Here is an 18,976-nt window from a genome sequence, read left to right as displayed (position 1 = left end):
TTTCTGCTTTCCATCACCATACGTTAATTTGCATATTCTAGAATGGAATGAAATCAGACACATGTACCTTCTTGTATTCAGTTGTTTTTCACTCAGCATGTTTTTGAGATGCATCCATGGCATCGCATGAATCTGTAATTGGTATCCTTTTATTACTGAGTAATCTTGCAGATGAATTTACCAGTGACCCATTCTTCTGCTGATGGACACCTGGCTTATTTCTCATTTGGGGCTACTGTGAATAAAGCAGCTGTGAACATTCCTCTACAAGGTGTGTGTGTGTGTGTGTGTGTGTGTGTGTGTGTGTGTGTGTGTAAATTATGCTTTCATTCCTCTTGTATAAATACCTAGGAGTAGAATTGTTTCTAGAATAGGTACTTGTTTAGCTTTGAAGAAACAGAGTTTTCAAAGAGAAAGTGTATTTCAAAAACTACTTCCTATACACTTCCTGGGTGCTGAGTCTAGGTCCTGTTCACCTTACTTCGCCTCCTGTCCAGCCCAGTGCAGAGCACACACGAAGCACTGAGTGCCTGCTTAGTGAAGAACAAATGGATAAGAAGCTCAAAACAGTTTCCATTCTTTAAAAAAAAAATTTAATTTATTTATATAAGAGACAGAGGACATGAATGGCAGGGAGGGGCAGAGGCAAGAGGAGGAGAAGCAGACGCCCCACGAGCAGGGAGCCCCATGTGGGGCTCGATCCTGGGACTCTTAAGATCATGACCTGAGCTGAACCAGCTGGGCCCCCCAGGCGCCCCTCAAACCAGTTTTTACTCTGACACCCTCTCTACTAATTGACAAAAAAAAATGTCCATCAAAGGAATGGAAACTCGATTGACTTCAACGTGCTCCAGTCCAGGTGGGCAAATGGGAATACAGTTCCCCTGCCCTCTGCTCTGGGAGCTACTTCTGGTTGCAGAGTGGTGGGATGGGCAGGGGGTGTGTAAAGCCAAGGGTGTAGACTGATGGGCCACCATTCGAGGGTCCACATCACCGTGGTTGCCAGGCGTGCTCCTCAAGAACTCTTCACATTTCCCTTCCAGACCCTCCAGAGGCTACTTTTTCAGCACATTCCCCCGACCCTGCCCGGACTCACTTGCACAAACTCCTAGTTCAGCCAAACGTGACAACTCTCCTTTTTTACGTATCTAGCATCTTCTCCCCTTTGCAAGGGTTGCAAATTCCACCTGAGTGCCTCCCCGCGAGGCCACCTCTCTCTGTCGACATCCTGGCCACCCCTCCAGGCTTGGGGAAGATGTGTCCTGTCTGAAGCTGTCCTGGCCGCCGCGCCGGGAAGCTAGCTCTCTGGAGCGTCTGTGAAGTGCACTCACCTGTGGCCGGTATTCATGAGCCGTTGAGCGGGAGGTCTTGCCTTTATAACAGTTCTCTTCACCGGCATCTTCCAGCTCTGGTGGTTGGCCATGGGACGGCGTGCTCAGTGGCCCCCCGACGTCTGTCAGGAATGAGGGCTGCTGGTCACCAAGGGAAGAGCCGAGGCTCCTCTCCGTGATCCTTGTTCTTGGTGGCTGATTCCACTAAAGATCACTTAGATTATGTGGCAAAGCTGTGGCTCCTTGTTGAGAAGAGTTGTTTAGAGAAGAGAGTTCTGTCCAGGAGGAGGAGGGTGTAGTGCAACCTTGGGGGCATTCGTGTCACCTGCTGGATAACGAAGGAAATTAGCTTTCTTTAGGCTCTGGTGTTGGTCACAGGTCACATGTCAACGAGCACAAATATAACAGCTAGAGTAGCTTCATGTGACATTAGTATCCGTAAGACAATTTAAAAATAATCTCCTTTAGAGGGAAAGGATGGCTCCAAGGAATAGAGCAGTTAATCCTGCTGTATGTATGTTTTCTTTTGATTGCTGTTTTGGTAATATCCTTATTTTTGTCTCTGTTCCGCAAACTGCCTTCCTCTCTAACTGTACAATTTCTAAAAATATTTAAGTTTAATTTCCAGAAATGTACTATAGTTATCTTGACTCTGATAACAAACAAATGTGAAAAGAATGCCAAGGGTGTGAAAATCTGCACTGAACAAAACACTTTTTTCTATATATTATGTTGTACTTTTAAAATTATAATCATCTTTGAGTGGCATAAACTCAAAGCTGCAGTTGGAAAATATATTTTGGAGTTTGGTTTCTTGGCAAACGTCATTTCAAACAAATAGAATTACAAAAATAATGTTTCTCATTTCTAAAAAAGAAAAAAACTTTATGTTGCTATGAAAACTGTAAATACCAATTTCTCAGAACAGAAAAGGCATGTAAGTCGTTTGACATCATGTAATTTTGTAGTTGATCAAGAAAAAAAAAACACTCATTTGTCAACCTTTAAAGAATTGGATACCAATTTTTTGAAGTCCAATCATATGATCATTAAGATGTAGTTAGAACTAGCTTGGATGTATTTAATTGCTTACCTTCTTCTGTTTGATCAAAGGCACTGGATCTTGTATGCTTAAGAACTCTAACAGATTTCCCTCTCCTGCGTCAGTAAGAAGTAAGTGCGGCATTAAAATTCAAACTCTCCCTCTTTGCTGATGGCATTAAAATTCCTAAGTTGAGTTCCTGCATTATTCACCTAGCAGAAAAATGAATTCACTTCTTCCCGCACAAAACGAGAGGCATGACTCTTTGGGTGTGAATAGGCTCATGAAGCAGATAGTTTTCAGAAATCAGCCTAATGAGCACGGTTCTCGGGAATCCGAGGTGTCTGTCTGTCAGGGGACCTCAGTGCCGTGAACGTGGTGATGTGTCCCTGAGCTGGAGACCTATCTGCCATTTGATTCACCGCGCTTTAAAAAAAATTGTTCCTGTTTCTTAACAAGGACTCCAGGATTTGAATAGCTTCACTTTGATTAAAAAATTGAGCTTGACTTTTTCTTTTTTGGGTCTGTTTGTATTGTGGACGATTTCAAACATGTACATAATTAAGCAGGAGTATGACAGCCACTTAGTGACCGTTCCCCAACTTGAGAAACTGAGGAACTGAACGGCCAGTCACATTTCATCTAGAAGCTTCACCGCCACCACACCTGGTTTATTTTGCAGCAGTACTTAGAACTTGTATGAAAACATTTATTGATCTAGAATATCTCAGTATAATTCTCTAAAAGATAAGGCCTTCCTTTTAAAACTATTATCACACCAAGGGAGAAATTAGCAAGAATTCCATAATATCAATATCTAGTCAGTATTTAAGTTCAAAATTGTTTTGTGTGTGTGTGTGTGTACTTTTTCTAGTCTGTTCTTTTTTACTCAGAATCCAAATAAAAGCCACATATTGTAATTGGTTGCTGTGTATTTTGATGCATTTTTTGTTGTACAAGTTTTAATCATGAAAAATTTCAAACAGAAATGTATAGGAAAAGTATATTGTGCATTTAACAAATGTTAACTCATTGCCATATTTGCCTCAGATATCTTTGCCTTTTTTTTTTAGAATGTTAGATGTAATGTCCCTCCCATTTTTCTTTTTTTTTCCTTCTTAGAGTTAACCAATATCTTAAAATTGGTGCATACCATTTCTTTTTTTTTTTTAAGATTTTATTATTCATGAGACACACAGAGAGAGGCAGAGACCCAGGCAGAGGGAGAAGCAGGCTCCATGCAGGGAGCCCGATGTAGTACTCGATCCCAGGACCCCAGGGTCACACCCTGGGCCGAAGGCAGATGCTCAACTACTGAGCCACCCGGGTGCCCCTGGTGCATATCATTTCTATAGTATGTTTTTTTTTTTATACTATGTTTTTATGCTATCACTGCCTGTATGCATAAATAATACATTTTTTGTTTTTTTATATATATTCTGTGTAAATACATAATGTGTATGCCTTTCTGCAGCCAGTTTTTTCACTAAATGCGCATATTCATACACATAGCTCAAATAGTTCATTTTAAACTGCTGTATGCTATTCCAATATAGGAATAAACACCAGCATGTTCATTCCCCCACTAATGAGCAGTTAGGGTGTTTCCAATGTTTTCCCCCTGCAAATGATTCTCAGTAAACATCCTTTTATGCATTCGCCTTATGCAAATGAATGAGAATTTATTTACATGATAACACCTAATAGTGGTAGAGATGTCTTTGGTTTTGCTGGGTATTCCTGTTTTCTCTCTAAAGTTACATAATTCTCAGTAGCAATATATGAGAGTTCCAGTTTTCCCCGAACTTTCCCAAAACTCAGTATTGTTAGGCTCTTAAATTTTGCCAATATCATGGGTATGAAATGGTAACTCACATGCTTTCAATTTGTACTTTTCTAATTACTAGTGAGATTTAGTATCATTGCATTTATTTGCTTTTTAGGTTATCTCTTTGGTGAGTTGACTATTTATAAAGGTGTTTTTCCTAACAGCAGATTTTGGAATTTCAAGCATTGAGTCTTATTCATGGAGACACATTTATTCTTTCCAAATGGGTTCAATATGTTTTGTGCTTTGAGAAATAGTTTTCAGAGAAATCATTTACAGTCGTATGTGGATCCTTCAGGATTGGAAAAAGACATTTGTGAGAGCTGAGCTCTTTCAAGATGGAAAAAAATCAACCTGATGTGCAGAAGCTACTTAAAATAACACTGGTTTTGACTATTCTCTTCTATCTTACTGAATCTTTAACCATCTGCCATTTTCATTTGCTTACATTTTTCCTTCCTTCCACTATGTCTTCCTTCAAAGCTCCGACGCCACTCACTTATTGACCAATAGTAGTTTGCACACACGCGACATGTCCGGTATCTATCAGCTTCATTTTCCTTCCTTGAAATTTCCCTTCCAGGGTCCTCTGGCCTCCTGTTTCTCGTAGGTCCCCATTCCCAGGCCAGCTATGCAAGTGTCACCCTTCCTATCCCTCCTGTGACAGATCCTTTGTCCTCAGTCCCTTTATCTTCTGTGATCTATTCCTTTAATTGGTGGAGCGGATCCCCAAACTTTCCTAAGCAAAGGGGTCATGAAAGCACATTTTTCCCAATTAACTAATTTGAAATGTCTTTTTCATTCAATTTATCTTTGCCACATTCATACTTGTTTTTTGTAAGATATCTAGGCTTAGAATTCTAGATCAAAAATTATTCTCCTACAGAATTTTGAAGGATTTGATTCTTCTTCTTGGATTGCTCTCAAGACGTCGGGTGCCATTCTTATTTCTAAACTTCTGTGACCTGTTCTTAATTTTGGGAGCCTTTAGAATTCTCTCTTTATCCCTTCCTGGATGAATTGTAGTATATGCCTTAGTGTAGTTTTTCGCGAAAGCCATTTTTACTGATTATTCATTAGGATCTTTCAATCTAGAGATATTTCCTTCGATACTGGGAAATTTCCCTTTTAAAAAGATCTGTTTCTGCTTTCTATTATCTTATTGGACCTGTTTCTGGTTATATGTTGGATCTCTTGGATCCTCTGACTTTCCTGCTTTTTTGATTTCCATTACAAACATAGTTTCTGGGAGATTTTCTTGTCCTTAATCTCCTACTAGTCTGTTGATTCTTTTTTTTTCTTCTTAGTATTTATTTATTTTATTTGAGAGCAAGAGTGAGTAGGGGGAGGGGCAGAGGAAGAGAATCTTCAGGGAGATGCCCAGCTGAGCACAGAGTTCAGCTCAGGGTTTGATCCCACTACCCTGAGATCATGACCTGAATTGAAACCATGAGGCAGAGGTTCAACCAAGTGAGGCACCCAGATGCTCTTAATTTTTTTTTTAATTCACCTAGCATATCTCTAATTTTAAAAAAAGATTTATTTGTTTGTTTATTTATTCATGAGAGACACAGAAAGAGGCAGAGACACAGGCAGAGGGAGAAGCAGGCTCCACGCAGGGAGCCCGATGGGGAACTAGATCCCAGGACCCCCGGGTCACGACCTGGGCCGAAGGCAGATGCTCAAGTGCTGAGCCACCCAGGCATCCTGAGTAGATAAAATTTTTGAATCATATTCACTAATTCCTTTGACAATATATATTATTAAAAACTGAAATTTACTTTGAAATTATTTGACTAAATATTTTCTATTTCTTAAATATCACTTTTTAGTTCTAGGCAAACTCAAAAGGCTAAAGGAGAGGAATCTAAATTCCATGAGCTACTTACCAATTCATTACCACCAACAAATACACACAGGGTATAAAAGATCTTTTCTGAATTACAGTTCACTTAGGAGATGTAAGATTTTCTAGGCAAAAGCAATGGGCCACACTTGAATCTGTATCATTTTTTATGGGTAGCTATAAACCCAAATGAACCTCATCTATTTTATGGAATAGATTCATATGAACTATGAATCTTTCTAAATAGATATAAACCTGTACACACACATTTGCCAACGACTTGTCATACAGTTGCATTAAAATTGATCTAAACATACTCTGCGTCCAGAGGAAGACTCTAATTTATTGCCAGAGTATTCCAATTCTATCAGATGTATAGAAGCTACAATGTTGGAATAACAGAGAGCCCTTTATAATTTTATAGGCCAAATATATGTAAGGCTACGGACTTTTAAAAATGTATCATGGAACATTTCAAATGTATACAAAAATAGAATGATTTAATGAACTCTCAGCTTTAATTATGACCAAAACTGAGACAAGCCAATCTTGGTTCATTGGTGCTCTTTTCTCCCTCTCACATTGGGTTATCCTAAAGCAAATCTAAGATATCCTATGATTTCATCTCAAAATGCTTTAGTATATTTCTTTAAAAGACAAGGAATGTTGTTTTTCTTTAAACATCACCATAATATCATTACACCTAAAAAAATGTAACTTTTTTACTTAAAATCATACTCTCCGCCCTTGAATTTCTCTTCAGTTCCCCCCCCCCCTTTGGATTGTTTGAATCGGGATCCAAATAATTTCATATGTTGCATTTGGTTTGTATATCTCTTAAGTCTCTTTTAATCTAAAGTTTCTCCCTTTTAAAAAAATCATAATTTTTTTGAAAAGACTAAGTTGTTTATATTTTGAAATGACATTTTTCCTCCCTGGGCAGGTGTGTGTGTGTGTGTGTGTGTGTGTGTGTGTGTGTGTGTGTGTGTGTTTAAACGTCCTACATTCTGAATTTTGCTGATTGCTTTTCTATAGTGTTGTTTAACATATTATTCTACTTCTGTATTTCCTGTAAACTGGATAGTTGGGAATAGGTATTTGATGTTTGACTAGATACTTCTCTGACATGAAAAACATGGTGTTGCGTATCTCCTACATTATACATACTGTACATTTCCTCTTGCGTCTTATAGGCTTACCATGTCTGTTTGCCTTTTTATGATATTATAATTGTCCCATGAGTTCAGATGCTGTCACCTTGGTCCATGCATTATAAGGTTCCCCATCCTGATAATTCTAGTGGCCACTGATGATTATTGCCTGGGTCCACCATAGGACATTATATACAGGGTTAAGAGTTTCTGAATTTGGAAAACCTCACTTATTTTCAACTTCTTGCCCTGATTTATTGTGGCATCTTGGTCATTCACTGTCTCTTCCTTAATCTATAATATATTTATCTTTCTCTAGTATACCGTTTCCTAAAGTATGTTACATGGAACACAGCACTGCCAAGCACACTGTGAGAGAACTCTCCCTGAGTTTGGGGGATGCCACTTACCGTTTTCCCCTCTCAGAGATTTATAATGCAGGGGAGCCTGTAACATTCTAAGGAATCTTTTAATAGACTTGATTTACCCAGAGTTGCATCAACTTTCTTGTATTCTTTTCTCTTTAACACTTATTGGTATTTTGTTTAGAGAAACACTTTGAAATGCATCCTAAAGAAGAGGGGGAAGGTGGAAGCACTTGCCCCACCCTCCCATGGGGCTTGCTAAACGTTAAGGTCATGAGTCCTTAACATTGGTACCTAATGGGGAGAAAAGAGAGTGGGAGCAAATCCAAGATCAGATAACAGGCTTGGTGTATCATGTCTTCTGTTAATATAATCTCATCTTCATTGCATTGATTGCTTCAACTGCTTTCTTGTCAGTGTTACCTATTTAACTCACATTCGATTCCAAATGTATTAATCTCCGATAAGAAAAAAAAGTCCAGCTACAACAGTCACAATTTGAAAAATTATAAAAGTTTGCTTTTATAGGTTACAAATTTCTGCAAGCATAGGTTACAAATTTCTGCATTTATAGGTTACAAATTTCTACAAATTTCTGCACCACATGTGCACACACACTCCCCCCAGGGCAGGGAGCAGGAGCGGTATTGGTACATGAGGGGTCGCAACGGAATCATAACAGTAGTTGAGATCATTGGTCTCAGACACCAAATCTGGGTTCATTTTCATGCCAGAGGCTCACGTCCTCTTTGTGGCTCACGGAGGAAAATGGAGTTGAGCAGAATTAGTGACACAGACCACTTTTCCTTTGCTCTGAAGATACCTCAAGCTCCGTACAAGAAGTGTTTTCCATTAGAAGAAAAATGCTCCTGAGAAAAAACAGTGATTGCCAGTGATGCCATCAGGAAACGATTTTTTAAATGTTTCACAGTATAAGCATGAATCAGTCATTAAATAGGGAATACAACTTATTTTGCAGACTTGGAACATTAGTCAAAAAATTTTTGAGGTGGAGTTTATTCTAGGGAAGTGTGAATTTTGATCTTTGGAACATGCACTGGGGATATAGTAATAAGGAGCACAAGTCAGAACACTTCGTTAAAGTAAACAAGAACAGAGCCAAGACCCAGAGACTCAGAGCTCTGTTTTGTGAGTTTTATTTGGGAGACTGGAATGGGATGAGACGCAGAGGACTGAGCAGGGCATCATCAACAATCTAAACAGTAGACTCAGTGTGCTTTTTGCAGCACTGGGCTGCTGGTGCCTGGCCAGGGGCCATACTGTTGAGTTAAGTTCTGGACCTCCACCGTTGATATTTATGATGAAAGTTATACTGGTGCTTTTAAGTTTAAATATGACTTAAAAAATACCATGATTGAGAATGTGTTTCCATCCAGCAAATCCAGGAAAGGCAAGTATTGCTGATGTTAAAATGATGGACAGCCCTTTCCGACTTGTCACAAATTTTTCTTCATGGCAACTTAGGAAGCAACTCGCTGTTTCCTTCAGCTTGCTGTTCATTGATGGGCAGGTCATGCGCTGGGTTTGACTGCAGGCATTACTTTCTCGTTAGGTAGCTTTCCGAAGACTGTCCCCTGAGGACTCTGTGGGCTCCTGCAGTTAGGTGGTGTTAGAGGAATGAAGGTAGGGGGCGGAACCCATGTCTGGAAATTACCTTAAAAACATTATATGCAACCTACGGTGATAAATTTGTATTTCTTGAACATAAAGAGTTAAACCACATTCATTGGGGGATCCCTGGGTGGCTCAGTGGTTTAGCGCCTGCCTTTGGCCCAGGGTGTGATCCTGGAGTCCTGGGATCGAGTCCCACGTCGGGCTCCTGGCATGGAGCCTGCTTCTCCCTCTGCCTGTGTCTCTGCCTCTCTCTCTCTCTCTCTCTCTCTGTTTATCATAAATAAATAAATCTTTAAAAAATTTAAAAAAGATAATAAAACACATTCATTTGTTGTTCCCTCAGATTATTTGGTGAATCATAACCCAAAACACAGATGTATAAATTCTCCTTCAGTAGAGGAGTTCAAGAGGCTGGAATGGTGACTTCAAAACTCCTTGGTGAACTGAAACCCAAAGAGGAGAGATGACTTGCCCGAGGTTACCTTGTCGTTCACAGTTTGCATTCAGCCGTCAGTGTAGGGGGCCCTTTGTCCACTTTCAATATGGCACGTGGTTGCACTGTACACCTCGAGTTTATAGGCTGGTCTTAATCCAGTTTGGTTGGCTCAAAATACTAATGGTGGCGAGCCAATGGCAGGAAGGCTGATTTTGCATCTTGCTAGTGTCCATTTCTCAGGACAAGCCATCCCACACCTCAGATTCTCTTCCCTGATAGTCTAAAATGGCAATACGAGGTGAGCAAATGATGAAAGTGGTGAATCCAAATGTCAACCAACAGGCTGCAACTAAGGGCTAAGAATAGGGAGATTCAGGAAACCAGGTGGTCTGTGGATTATCGGTGCGTGGTGCAGGGCATGTCCTTGGTAGAATGGGTGCTTTCTAGCCCTACTCATGGGAGAAAGAGTAGTACCAGCCAAAATGTGGGTACTTAGAATTCTAAAAAAAACTTCATTAATGGACAGTGGGTCTAAGGAGATTTCTTCTTAAGGATGAAGTTGTAGGGTGTGGAAAAAAGTTCGGTTCAGTAGAAGAAATCCTGCACCAAGATTTTATTTCTCCACTTGGTTTAGCAAGGCCTTGGGTTTTCTATGTATTTTAGCCTATTTGTCTTTATTTTAAGGTTAATAATGTTCCTTGTGTTTAGTTTCCAGAAGTATGGTAAAGATCACATTATATCTTTTAGGTTAAGTAAGAGGAAAAGTTCTATTGAGACACTAGATTGAAAGTTTCCTTCCAGTTTGTAGTTTTGTTTCCTTATAATAGCATTTGCTTTATGGTTGACCAAATTCTGTTTCTGTTAAATTCATACATCTTTGCTTATTTAAAATTGAGGCATTTTTATGTCCAGCAATTTATAGGGATTTTGATCACAATATTGGATGATTTTTTGTTCCTCAAGAATTCTGCTTTTTGAATCAGTGAGGTTTTGTTTTAACAAATGTTTTTCCAGTTTAGAGTTCCATATGATGATCATATTCTCTAGGGTAAGAAGTGTGGAAAAAGGTGGCTGACCTTAAGAAAGTATACAGTTGCTGTGGTGGGGTTCTTTCAGGGTTGAAATGGAATAACAAAATCAGAAATCGTGGAAGGGTTTCTAATTTCAAAGAAGGTTGTCTGACCTTGCCTAAAGAGTTAGGGTGGAAACCAAGGAAGAACACGGAGGAGGAGACCGAGCTCCCCTCAGGCATACACACCCCGACAACCTCTAGTCACCCATCTGGGAGAACAACGCGAGTCCGTCACTTGAAGGCCGAGCAAGCTGTTTCTCACCGAGAGATCTTCTTCTTCTGTGTTTTTCTTCTTATCTCAAGAAGTTCTCAGTAAACATCTGCACCCCTTCACACACACACACACACACACACACACACACACACACACACACATGCACGATTGCCAACTACACCTCCCCTGTTTATTCTTGGGTCTCTTTCTTCCTGAACCAGAGCCTACAGTTTAACTTAAGATAAAAGAATCCTGATCTACATGTGGTCCTTCGGCTCGTTTTGAGGATGCCTTCCTTGAAACCAGTAGGAGGACTCACCAGATCCAGACTCCCCGGTGTCTCAGGGTTTCTGCTCCATGTTTCACGCCCCAGAGGAAGGAGACTTATGTGGATTAAGGGCTTCATCGGGCCTGGTATTGTCACGTTTGTCACCAGTCGCCCCTCAGCCACCTCATTCAGTGGATAGTTGTTCGTTCTCCGTGTGGTATTTCATGTCATGTGGCTGGATGCTCTGTTGGCCACGAGGTAGCACTGTGGTGGCTCCGGCCGGCCCCCTCTGCCAGATGGAGACCTGGAGCTGTGCGTGTGTTTCAGGTTGTGTGATACTAAACATGAGTAGTGAAACTGGGAATATTGGTTTCTTAGAAGTTAAATGGCTTTATTCATTCAATGGCTGGGGACAGGAGTTGGAAGCATGAATGTGTGTTGTGACCACAAACAGGCACTCTTCGACTCCAGATGTGCTACGATAGCGGAGGGCCTTGTGGACTGCTGTGTGCTGCCCTCGTAGACAAGGGGGTGCCGGGGGCGGTTCATGTTTGCCTGATAAAATGAGGGAGCTTTGTAATTTTGATAATAATTGTGTGTGTTTTTAGGAGCTTGCTATGTCTTTTTCTGAATTTTGTTTTTGCTAAGTGACTCTTCAAAATGTGGTACTTAGCGAGGAGAAGCACTAGACATTCAAGGTCTCTATTCATTTAGGAAAGATGGTCAAACCATTTCCATCACCGTGAGAACGAGAATCGTGAGAATCTTGATCCCATGAGCAAGTGGCAATGCCCTTGAGTTCAGATCTAGCTTGCACGATGTTGGGGGAGGGCTTGAAGTGGCCTGAGCCTCCATTCCCCAAACTGTAAAATGTGGGTTGCAACATTTTGAGGCTTAAAGAGTGATGTCAGTAAAGACCCACAGTTCTCGGGCCCAGTTCTGGGCACAAGGGGAGTAGAGGCATCCTCAGTCATGAAAATAGCAGTAGTTAGTGGCTTCCCAGAATCTGAGGGACAGGATTTGGAATCGGGGTTCAGTAAAATCAAGTCACCCAAACGTAGATGGATTTTCCGATGTCCCACTGGCATCTGGAGTCGGGGAGGCCTGGCTTAGCACAGAGCTGTGGGTTCAGGCTCCCCTCGTCCCGGGCCACCTCCCCTGCTGGCTCCGGCTCCTGCGGTGACTGGTGTCTGCCGGCCCCGGGGACAGCCGTGTGGGGTGCTGCTCTCCGGCCTCACAGCCGAGCCTCCAGGTCAGGAGGGCCCAGGTTGCCAGCGTCGCTGGTCACATGACGCTGCCAGTTTCACGTGTCCGTGGAGGCCATAGGGCATGTGCTGCAGGCGAGTGGCGGGCGAGGGCGCCCGGAGCCCCGGGCTGGCGGCAGAAGCTTGCGGCCACGGCCTCCCTCCTCCAGGGCGCCAGCCCTGTCCCCTCCCCTGCCCTGGGCAAGCGGGCACCCCGACAGCTGAGGCCCGGCCACCTGCCGAGGCCTGCAGCCCAGGCTGCTGGACAACGGGCGTCTAGAGGCAGGTCGGGGGGTGCTCAGGGGGCCCTGGGGACCCGGGGCCAGGTGCCATGCAGGTGCACCCGGCCCCCTCACGGAGGCAGACCTTGGCCTGTGGGCAGGGGGTGCCCCTTTGGCGCTGGCACAGCTTCCGCCAGCAGACGGGGACAGGTGTCCGGCCACTTGAGCCTACCCTGCACTTACTTGCAAGGCTCTTAGCTAGACGAGGCCTGGGCGCCAGCGAGCACATCGGTGCTGCAGTCGTTGGGTCCCTGCAGTCGTTGGGTCCCTTGCCGCCACTGCAGGCTGTTGCTCCCTTGGGAGCCCACGGCCCCCATGTGCCAGACCCCACGGCCCGGGGCCTAGCATCCCGTGTGCGGGCCTTGCACTGTCCCCCTGACCTGTGCGTCTGTCTGTTGCAGGCCTGTGCACCCCTCGCCCGGGGCCCCTGGCCCCCCCAGAGCCCAGTGCATGCGGCTCCCGGCTGCAGACGGGGGCGGCAGAAGCAGCGCACAACCTACGGACGCGGAACAGACAAGATGCAGAGACCGGAGACGCGGCTGAAGAAAATATCGTTTACCTCTAATTGTGTGGTCAATTTTTTTTTCCAGACAAAACAAAACACTGGCATTTTGTGAAGAATAATTTTTTTCTTTTCCTGATGTTTGTGTGACTGTGTCCAAATTGCTTTACAAGTAATATTTAATATTTCATGCAAGTACATTCTTTGGGCATGAGTCCAATTAAATTATTGAAAGCAGTTCTTGTTTGTATAATCATTAACTTATCACACCTAATTTCAGATTTCTGGTGGAGAAATTAACTTGAATAAGCAGAAATATTTTCAGAGTTGTTATGACTCTAGAGTAAAATCCCATATTGCATTTTCTACTGGATCACCTGGTTTGGGAATTTTTTTTTTTTTTTTTTTTTTTTAAAGATCTAGAAGAAGCAATCTGGTTGGAAAGAGTGATATTCATGATGGGCAAGCTTTCCCAACACAGCAGCTGATTAGGGAGAATGGCCTCAAGGCCCTAAAAGGCAGAGGAGCATGTGGGAAAGGCCTTTTCTTGGCTGGGTGGTTTTTTTTGTTTGTTTGTTTGTTTTGTTTTGTTTTGTTTTAACGTGCTAAGTTCTCTTGGGGAAGTGAAAGGGGTCCTCTCCTGGTGGTGATCTGTCGTAGTCCCCATGCGGCCAACATGTCCTGTCTGGGCACCTACCAGTTCCAACTGGGCAACTACTCTGCTTTGGACATAATCTGGACTCTTAGGACCTGGGCCACGTGCTCAATTTCTTGGTCCTAATCTAATGCTGGTTGGTCTTCAAGCCACAGTTGAGCAACATCCTTTTTTTTGATATAAATAGTGAAGCTTCAGTAGTGCCCAGCTTCCCTCCCACGGTGGAGAGCAAGAACAACTACCACTCCCCAGAAGGACCCCTGCCCTGCGGTTCTTGAAGGACAAAATCCAAACTGCTTTCTGGGTGAAGCCTGCTAACTGTATGTGCTGTTTCACAAGGGAAAACTGGCACATCTGGCCTTCAGAGCAATATGGGTCTCGCTGTAAGAAAATAAACCAGGAAATTTTTTCAGTTTGTTCTTCAGAAATATTTGTATGTTTTGCTCCGATACAAAAAAATATCTTTCACCTCGCTATTTGAACACTTTAACATTGTGTAAGACCATAGGGAAATAGACATTTCTCACGCGAACACTCCCTCCCCTTACTGAAAGTGAAAATCAAGGAGAACTAAATTCACCCAGAATTGCAGCACTCACCAGGAGGGAGCTGTGATAGGAAGGGAAAAAATTTCACCCAGATTCCATTGTCAGGCCAGTTGAATACCTACTTTATATTTTCCTGTTGGCAAGTCAAATCTTGGTTTAAGAAAGAGCCTTTGGGGGAAAAAAAAAAGAGCCTTTGTTGGGAGTACTCTGACTCTTGCTGCCTCTGGCCATCTTGGTCACAATCATAATAACAAATTAAGAGTCTAATCTTCAAGAATGGGTATAGCTTATTAAAATTTTAGTCAATCACTTCACCTCCAAGCTGAACTCCTGAATTATGAGACGTATCTTCCATTCCTAAAGGCATCTAAAGAAAAAGACCTGTCTTCCCGCTCTCTTTCCAACAAAGCCTTGTCCAGAATCCTATATCCCTTGAGTAAGGAACAGACCGATATTTCAGTCTAAATCCTATAGTTATAGGATAACTATAAGTTATAGGATAGGATAACTATAACTATATTTATATAACTATAAATATCCTCCCTTTCCCCCGGCATTGGATGTGGAAATATCTGTACGTGATGACACAAATAGAGGTTCAGAATCCCCACACAGTTCTTTAAAAACGCATGTGCTCAGTTGATTTCCAGGCCTGCAGACTTTGAGTCTTGGTGCAGCTACCATGGGGAAGCAGGAGCATCTCTTGAGCTATCTGCATCATGGGTTCCTCTTGGTAACTGTCTTATTTAAGATTATGCCTTTTCCTTGAGGACGTCTCCCTTTGCACTGTGTCCTCACCACACGGGGCTCCGGTTGCAGTGGAGGTCGCCCTGTGGTTCCAACACAAACTCCCCAGGCCCGGGAGAAGACCACCCTATTTTGCAGCGTCGCAAATAAGTTTCCTGGAAAGGATTTACTTTTCTTGCCAACTGAAGAGCTTAGAGGAAACATTCATCCCTTTGGAGATCCGTTGTGGGAAGGACAGCCACGCCGTTGCTCTGTCCTCCGCAGGCTGCGTGTGCTCACGGCCGCCCCACTTGCAGTCCAGCCCTGCGACGTGCCATCAGCCATCAGGATGTCCCGTCGCCGGAGCCTTGCAACCCCCTCCAGCCGCTCGTGGGGCCCTGCTCGGTGGCAAGGGGCCGAAGCCCTGCCGCAGAGGGAGAGCGGGTGCTCCGAGCGGCTGGAGCCACGCTAAGCCGAAAGGGGAGTGAAGTCCTGGGATGGCGGGTAAAGGAGTAAGGAGGAGGACAGATTCTTTCCCGCGACCTCAGGCGGCCTTTCAAGGCCTTTCACTCAGGATCCACCTGAGTGGTTAGTCAGCTTCTCTGTCTTTCCCCGAGAGACAGAGAGAGAGAGAGAGAGAGAGAGAGGCACAGAAGCAGGGAGCGTGGGCTTTGGAGTCAGGTCCTCCCTCGCTGTTGTCCCCGAGGCGTCGCGTCACCTCCCTAGGCCTCCAAGTCTTCACCACGGAAGAGGGACAATTACCTACAGAACTGTGAGACACGAATGCTGCACACACGAGTGTGCTTAGAACACAGCCTGGGGCATAGCTGTCAGTATATGCTAGCTACTATTAAATCATTAAATAATCATTTAATAATTGCTCAGCCCAGTGCCAATCCTCAGGCGGATCCTGGCTGCACAGCCCGAGAGCACGAGTAGAGATGCTGAATGCCTGGAGGGGGCTAATTATAAGGCTGGACTAAGGTCTCCTAAGGTCAGCGTTCGACTTACTTGCATCTCTACAAGCTTCATTCGGCGCATTTATTCAGTAGCCAGTGGACGGTCTGCTAAAGGCCAAACCATTTTATTGTTTGCTAGGAGCAAAACAAAGATGAATTAGCCTGCAGTTTGTTGGAGAAGCCAAACACGGGAACAGGTACGGAGAAGGACATCATGCCGTGGGAGCTCATGGGAAGATACTGGGCTCCAGGAGTACGTGCCGCGGAGGGAGTTGTCCCAGAGTAGAAGGTGCCTGAGGCTTGATGCATAAGTAACAAGTTAGAGACGGGAAAGGAAGCGGGAGCAAGGAGGGCAACCCAAGCAAAAGTCCAGGGACACCAGAGCATGCATTTGGAGGTTCTGCAGAGCAAGTTCCTCCCCTCTGGGCTAAGGTGTCCACTGAGAACATCCACTTACCTTCACCTCTTTCAAACACTCTTGTGCAAGTTGTGAGGAAACACGGAAGCTTTTGCCTCTCACCTTGCTGACTGATGGGGTTCCTTGGAGAGCCAGGTTAAGGAGGACTAGGCCGCCCCATCACCCCCCACCCTTCCACTCCCCCCTCTACCATAGAAGCAACTGGGTTCTGCCCAAGTGGATGTTGCCTACTGGATCCCAAGCCACAAGAAACCAAGAGGAAAGGGGACCCAGAAGGGTCCAGAAGAATGTGTCAGGGTGCTTCGGTGGGATAAACTGATGATGTTCATGAGTCAAAGCAGAGTTAAGTAGAGGGAAGGGAGGGGAAAGACACTGGCTCTTCTGCTTTGTTTTCTTTTTCTTTTTTTTTTAAAGATTTTATTTATTTATTCATGAGATAGATATATATAGAGAGAGAGGCAGAGACCCAGGCAGAGGGAGAAGCAGGCTCCATGCAGGGAGCCTGACATGGGACTCCATCCTGGGACCCCAGGATCACGCCCTGAGCCGAAGGCAGCGCTAAACCCCTGAGCCACCCGGGCTGCCCTGCTTTGTTTTCTTATCTCCATTTCATTAAGGTTTTTTTTTTCCTTCCCTGAGGTTTCATCTTGTTCTTTTATTTGGAACATGTTCTTCTGTTTCCTCGTTTTGTGTAAGTCCATTTTGCCGGACTGAGTTGATTTCCTTGAATTAGATGAAACAGCCCCCTCTCCCAGTTTGCAGCGTGGCTGAGGGCACACAGACCTTACAGTGCCCCTAAGCGGGGATCTCAGCATCTGGATTGAGGCTGACTGGAAGCCAGACCCTGAGACACCAGCTTTTGAAGGATGCAGATATCCACAACCCTGCCGGGCAGGTGCAGTCCTATGGGCCACCAGACCAGGTGACCTGGAGGTGACGGAGGGTGGCAGTTGGGACACTCAAGAGTTCCAGACGGTGTCTAAGCCCCTTTCTGGGAGGGACCTGCGAGCTGCAGGGAGGCAGCGGGCAGTTGCAAAGATGGCATTGCCCGGCCTGAATTCCCTGAGCCCACCTCTGCAGGCCCTACCTGTGCGCCACACCGAGGCCTGGCCCTTAGGCCTGAGGGGCGAGCAAACGGGGCCCTTTCTAAGGGCTGCTGGGTTTCAGCCCGAGGTGTGTGCAGGGCCCCGGGGTTGGGGCAGCCTACGGAGAACTTCTCTCTGATTGTTACAGTCCCCTGGGCCCCGGGGGCAAGTGGCCCCGGCCTCCAGACCGGGCTGGTCGACGGTGCACCCTGGGCACAGCTGTGCCAACGCCAGCCTATCGGAGATCCGGGTGCGGTGGAGCCAGAGAGGGGCGGCCCAGGCTCAGGCCCCCGCCTGGACGCTGACGCCTGCGGGAGGACGAAATGGAGGGCGGGGCTTCAGGACACAGCCCGCTGCACCTGCATCCCTGGAAGCACCTGGCCAGGCCCCGCCCCGGCCCCGGCCCCCGCCCCGCCCCGCCCCGCAGGCCCCGCCCCGCCCCGCAGGCCCCACCCCCAGGCCCTCCCCATAGGCCTCGCCCCTCGATCCCCACCCCCGCAGGCCCCGCCCCTCGGGCTCTGCCCCGCAGGCCCCGCCCGCAGGCCCCGCCCCGCCCTGCAGGCCCCACCCTCAGGCCCTCCCCATAGGCCTCGCCCCTCGATCCCCACCCCCGCAGGCCCCGCCCCTCGGGCTCTGCCCCCGCAGGCCCCGCCCCAGGCCCCGCCCCGCAGGCCCCGCCCCGCCCTGCAGGCCCCACCCCCAGGCCCTCCCCATAGGCCTCGCCCCTCGATCCCCACCCCCGCAGGCCCCGCCCCTCGGGCTCTGCCCCCGCAGGCCCCGCCCCAGGCCCCGCCCCGCAGGCCCCGCCCCGCCCTGCAGGCCCCACCCCCAGGCCCTCCCCATAGGCCTCGCCCCTCGATCCCCACCCCCGCAGGCCCCGCCCTTCGGGCTCTGCCCCGCAGGCCCCGCCCCAGGCCCCGCCCCCTCGATCTCCGCCCCGCAGGCCCCGCCCCCGCGGCAAGGTGAGCCAATGAGAGTGCAAGCGCGAGTCCGCGTGCGCCCCAGGCGACTCCCTCCCCGACCCCTTCCCCCTCCTCCCTCCTCCCCCTCCGAACCCGCGGGAGTTCGAAGCCCGGCGCCCGGGGACCCGTCTCCGCGCCCACACCTTGGGGTCCTCCCGGGCACCCCCCGTTGTTCTCCCGCCCGCGGCTCCGCTGCTTCAGGTGCTCCTCGCGGGAGTCGCTGCCCCTGTGGCCGTGGGGTCGTCCTTGTCCGCGGGAAGAGGGGAGTCGGGGTCCTCGTCGCCGGCCTGGACCCCCCCCCCCCCCCCCCCGTGCACGGGGTCCCTCTGCCCTGTGTGGCGGAGGCGGACGGAGGGGCCGTGAGCAGGCGTGGGTTCAGCCGGCAGAGCCTCCCAGGTCCCCGGGTGA

General features: G+C 46.4%; 1 protein-coding gene across 8 annotated transcripts in view; it reads left to right on the top strand.

The window, feature by feature from the left end:
• Nucleotides 1-14,282, top strand: part of ARHGEF28 (Rho guanine nucleotide exchange factor 28) — a 300,222-nt gene extending 285,940 nt beyond the window's left edge. For all 8 annotated transcript variants that reach the window (XM_072745376.1, XM_072745372.1, XM_072745371.1 and 5 more), the window contains one exon: nt 13,115-14,282. In XM_072745376.1, the coding sequence (XP_072601477.1) occupies nt 13,115-13,278 (164 nt within the window). In that variant the 3' untranslated portion in view covers nt 13,279-14,282. The remainder of the gene's footprint in view (nt 1-13,114) is intronic.
• The last annotated feature ends 4,694 nt before the right edge of the window (nt 14,283-18,976 follow it).

This window comes from Vulpes vulpes, unplaced genomic scaffold (genome assembly GCF_048418805.1).
Source record: "Vulpes vulpes isolate BD-2025 unplaced genomic scaffold, VulVul3 u000000652, whole genome shotgun sequence".
Classification (NCBI taxonomy): Eukaryota; Metazoa; Chordata; class Mammalia; order Carnivora; family Canidae; genus Vulpes; species Vulpes vulpes.
The sequence above is the reverse complement of the archived record's forward strand: the minus strand, read 5'-3'. Positions and strand labels throughout refer to the sequence as shown.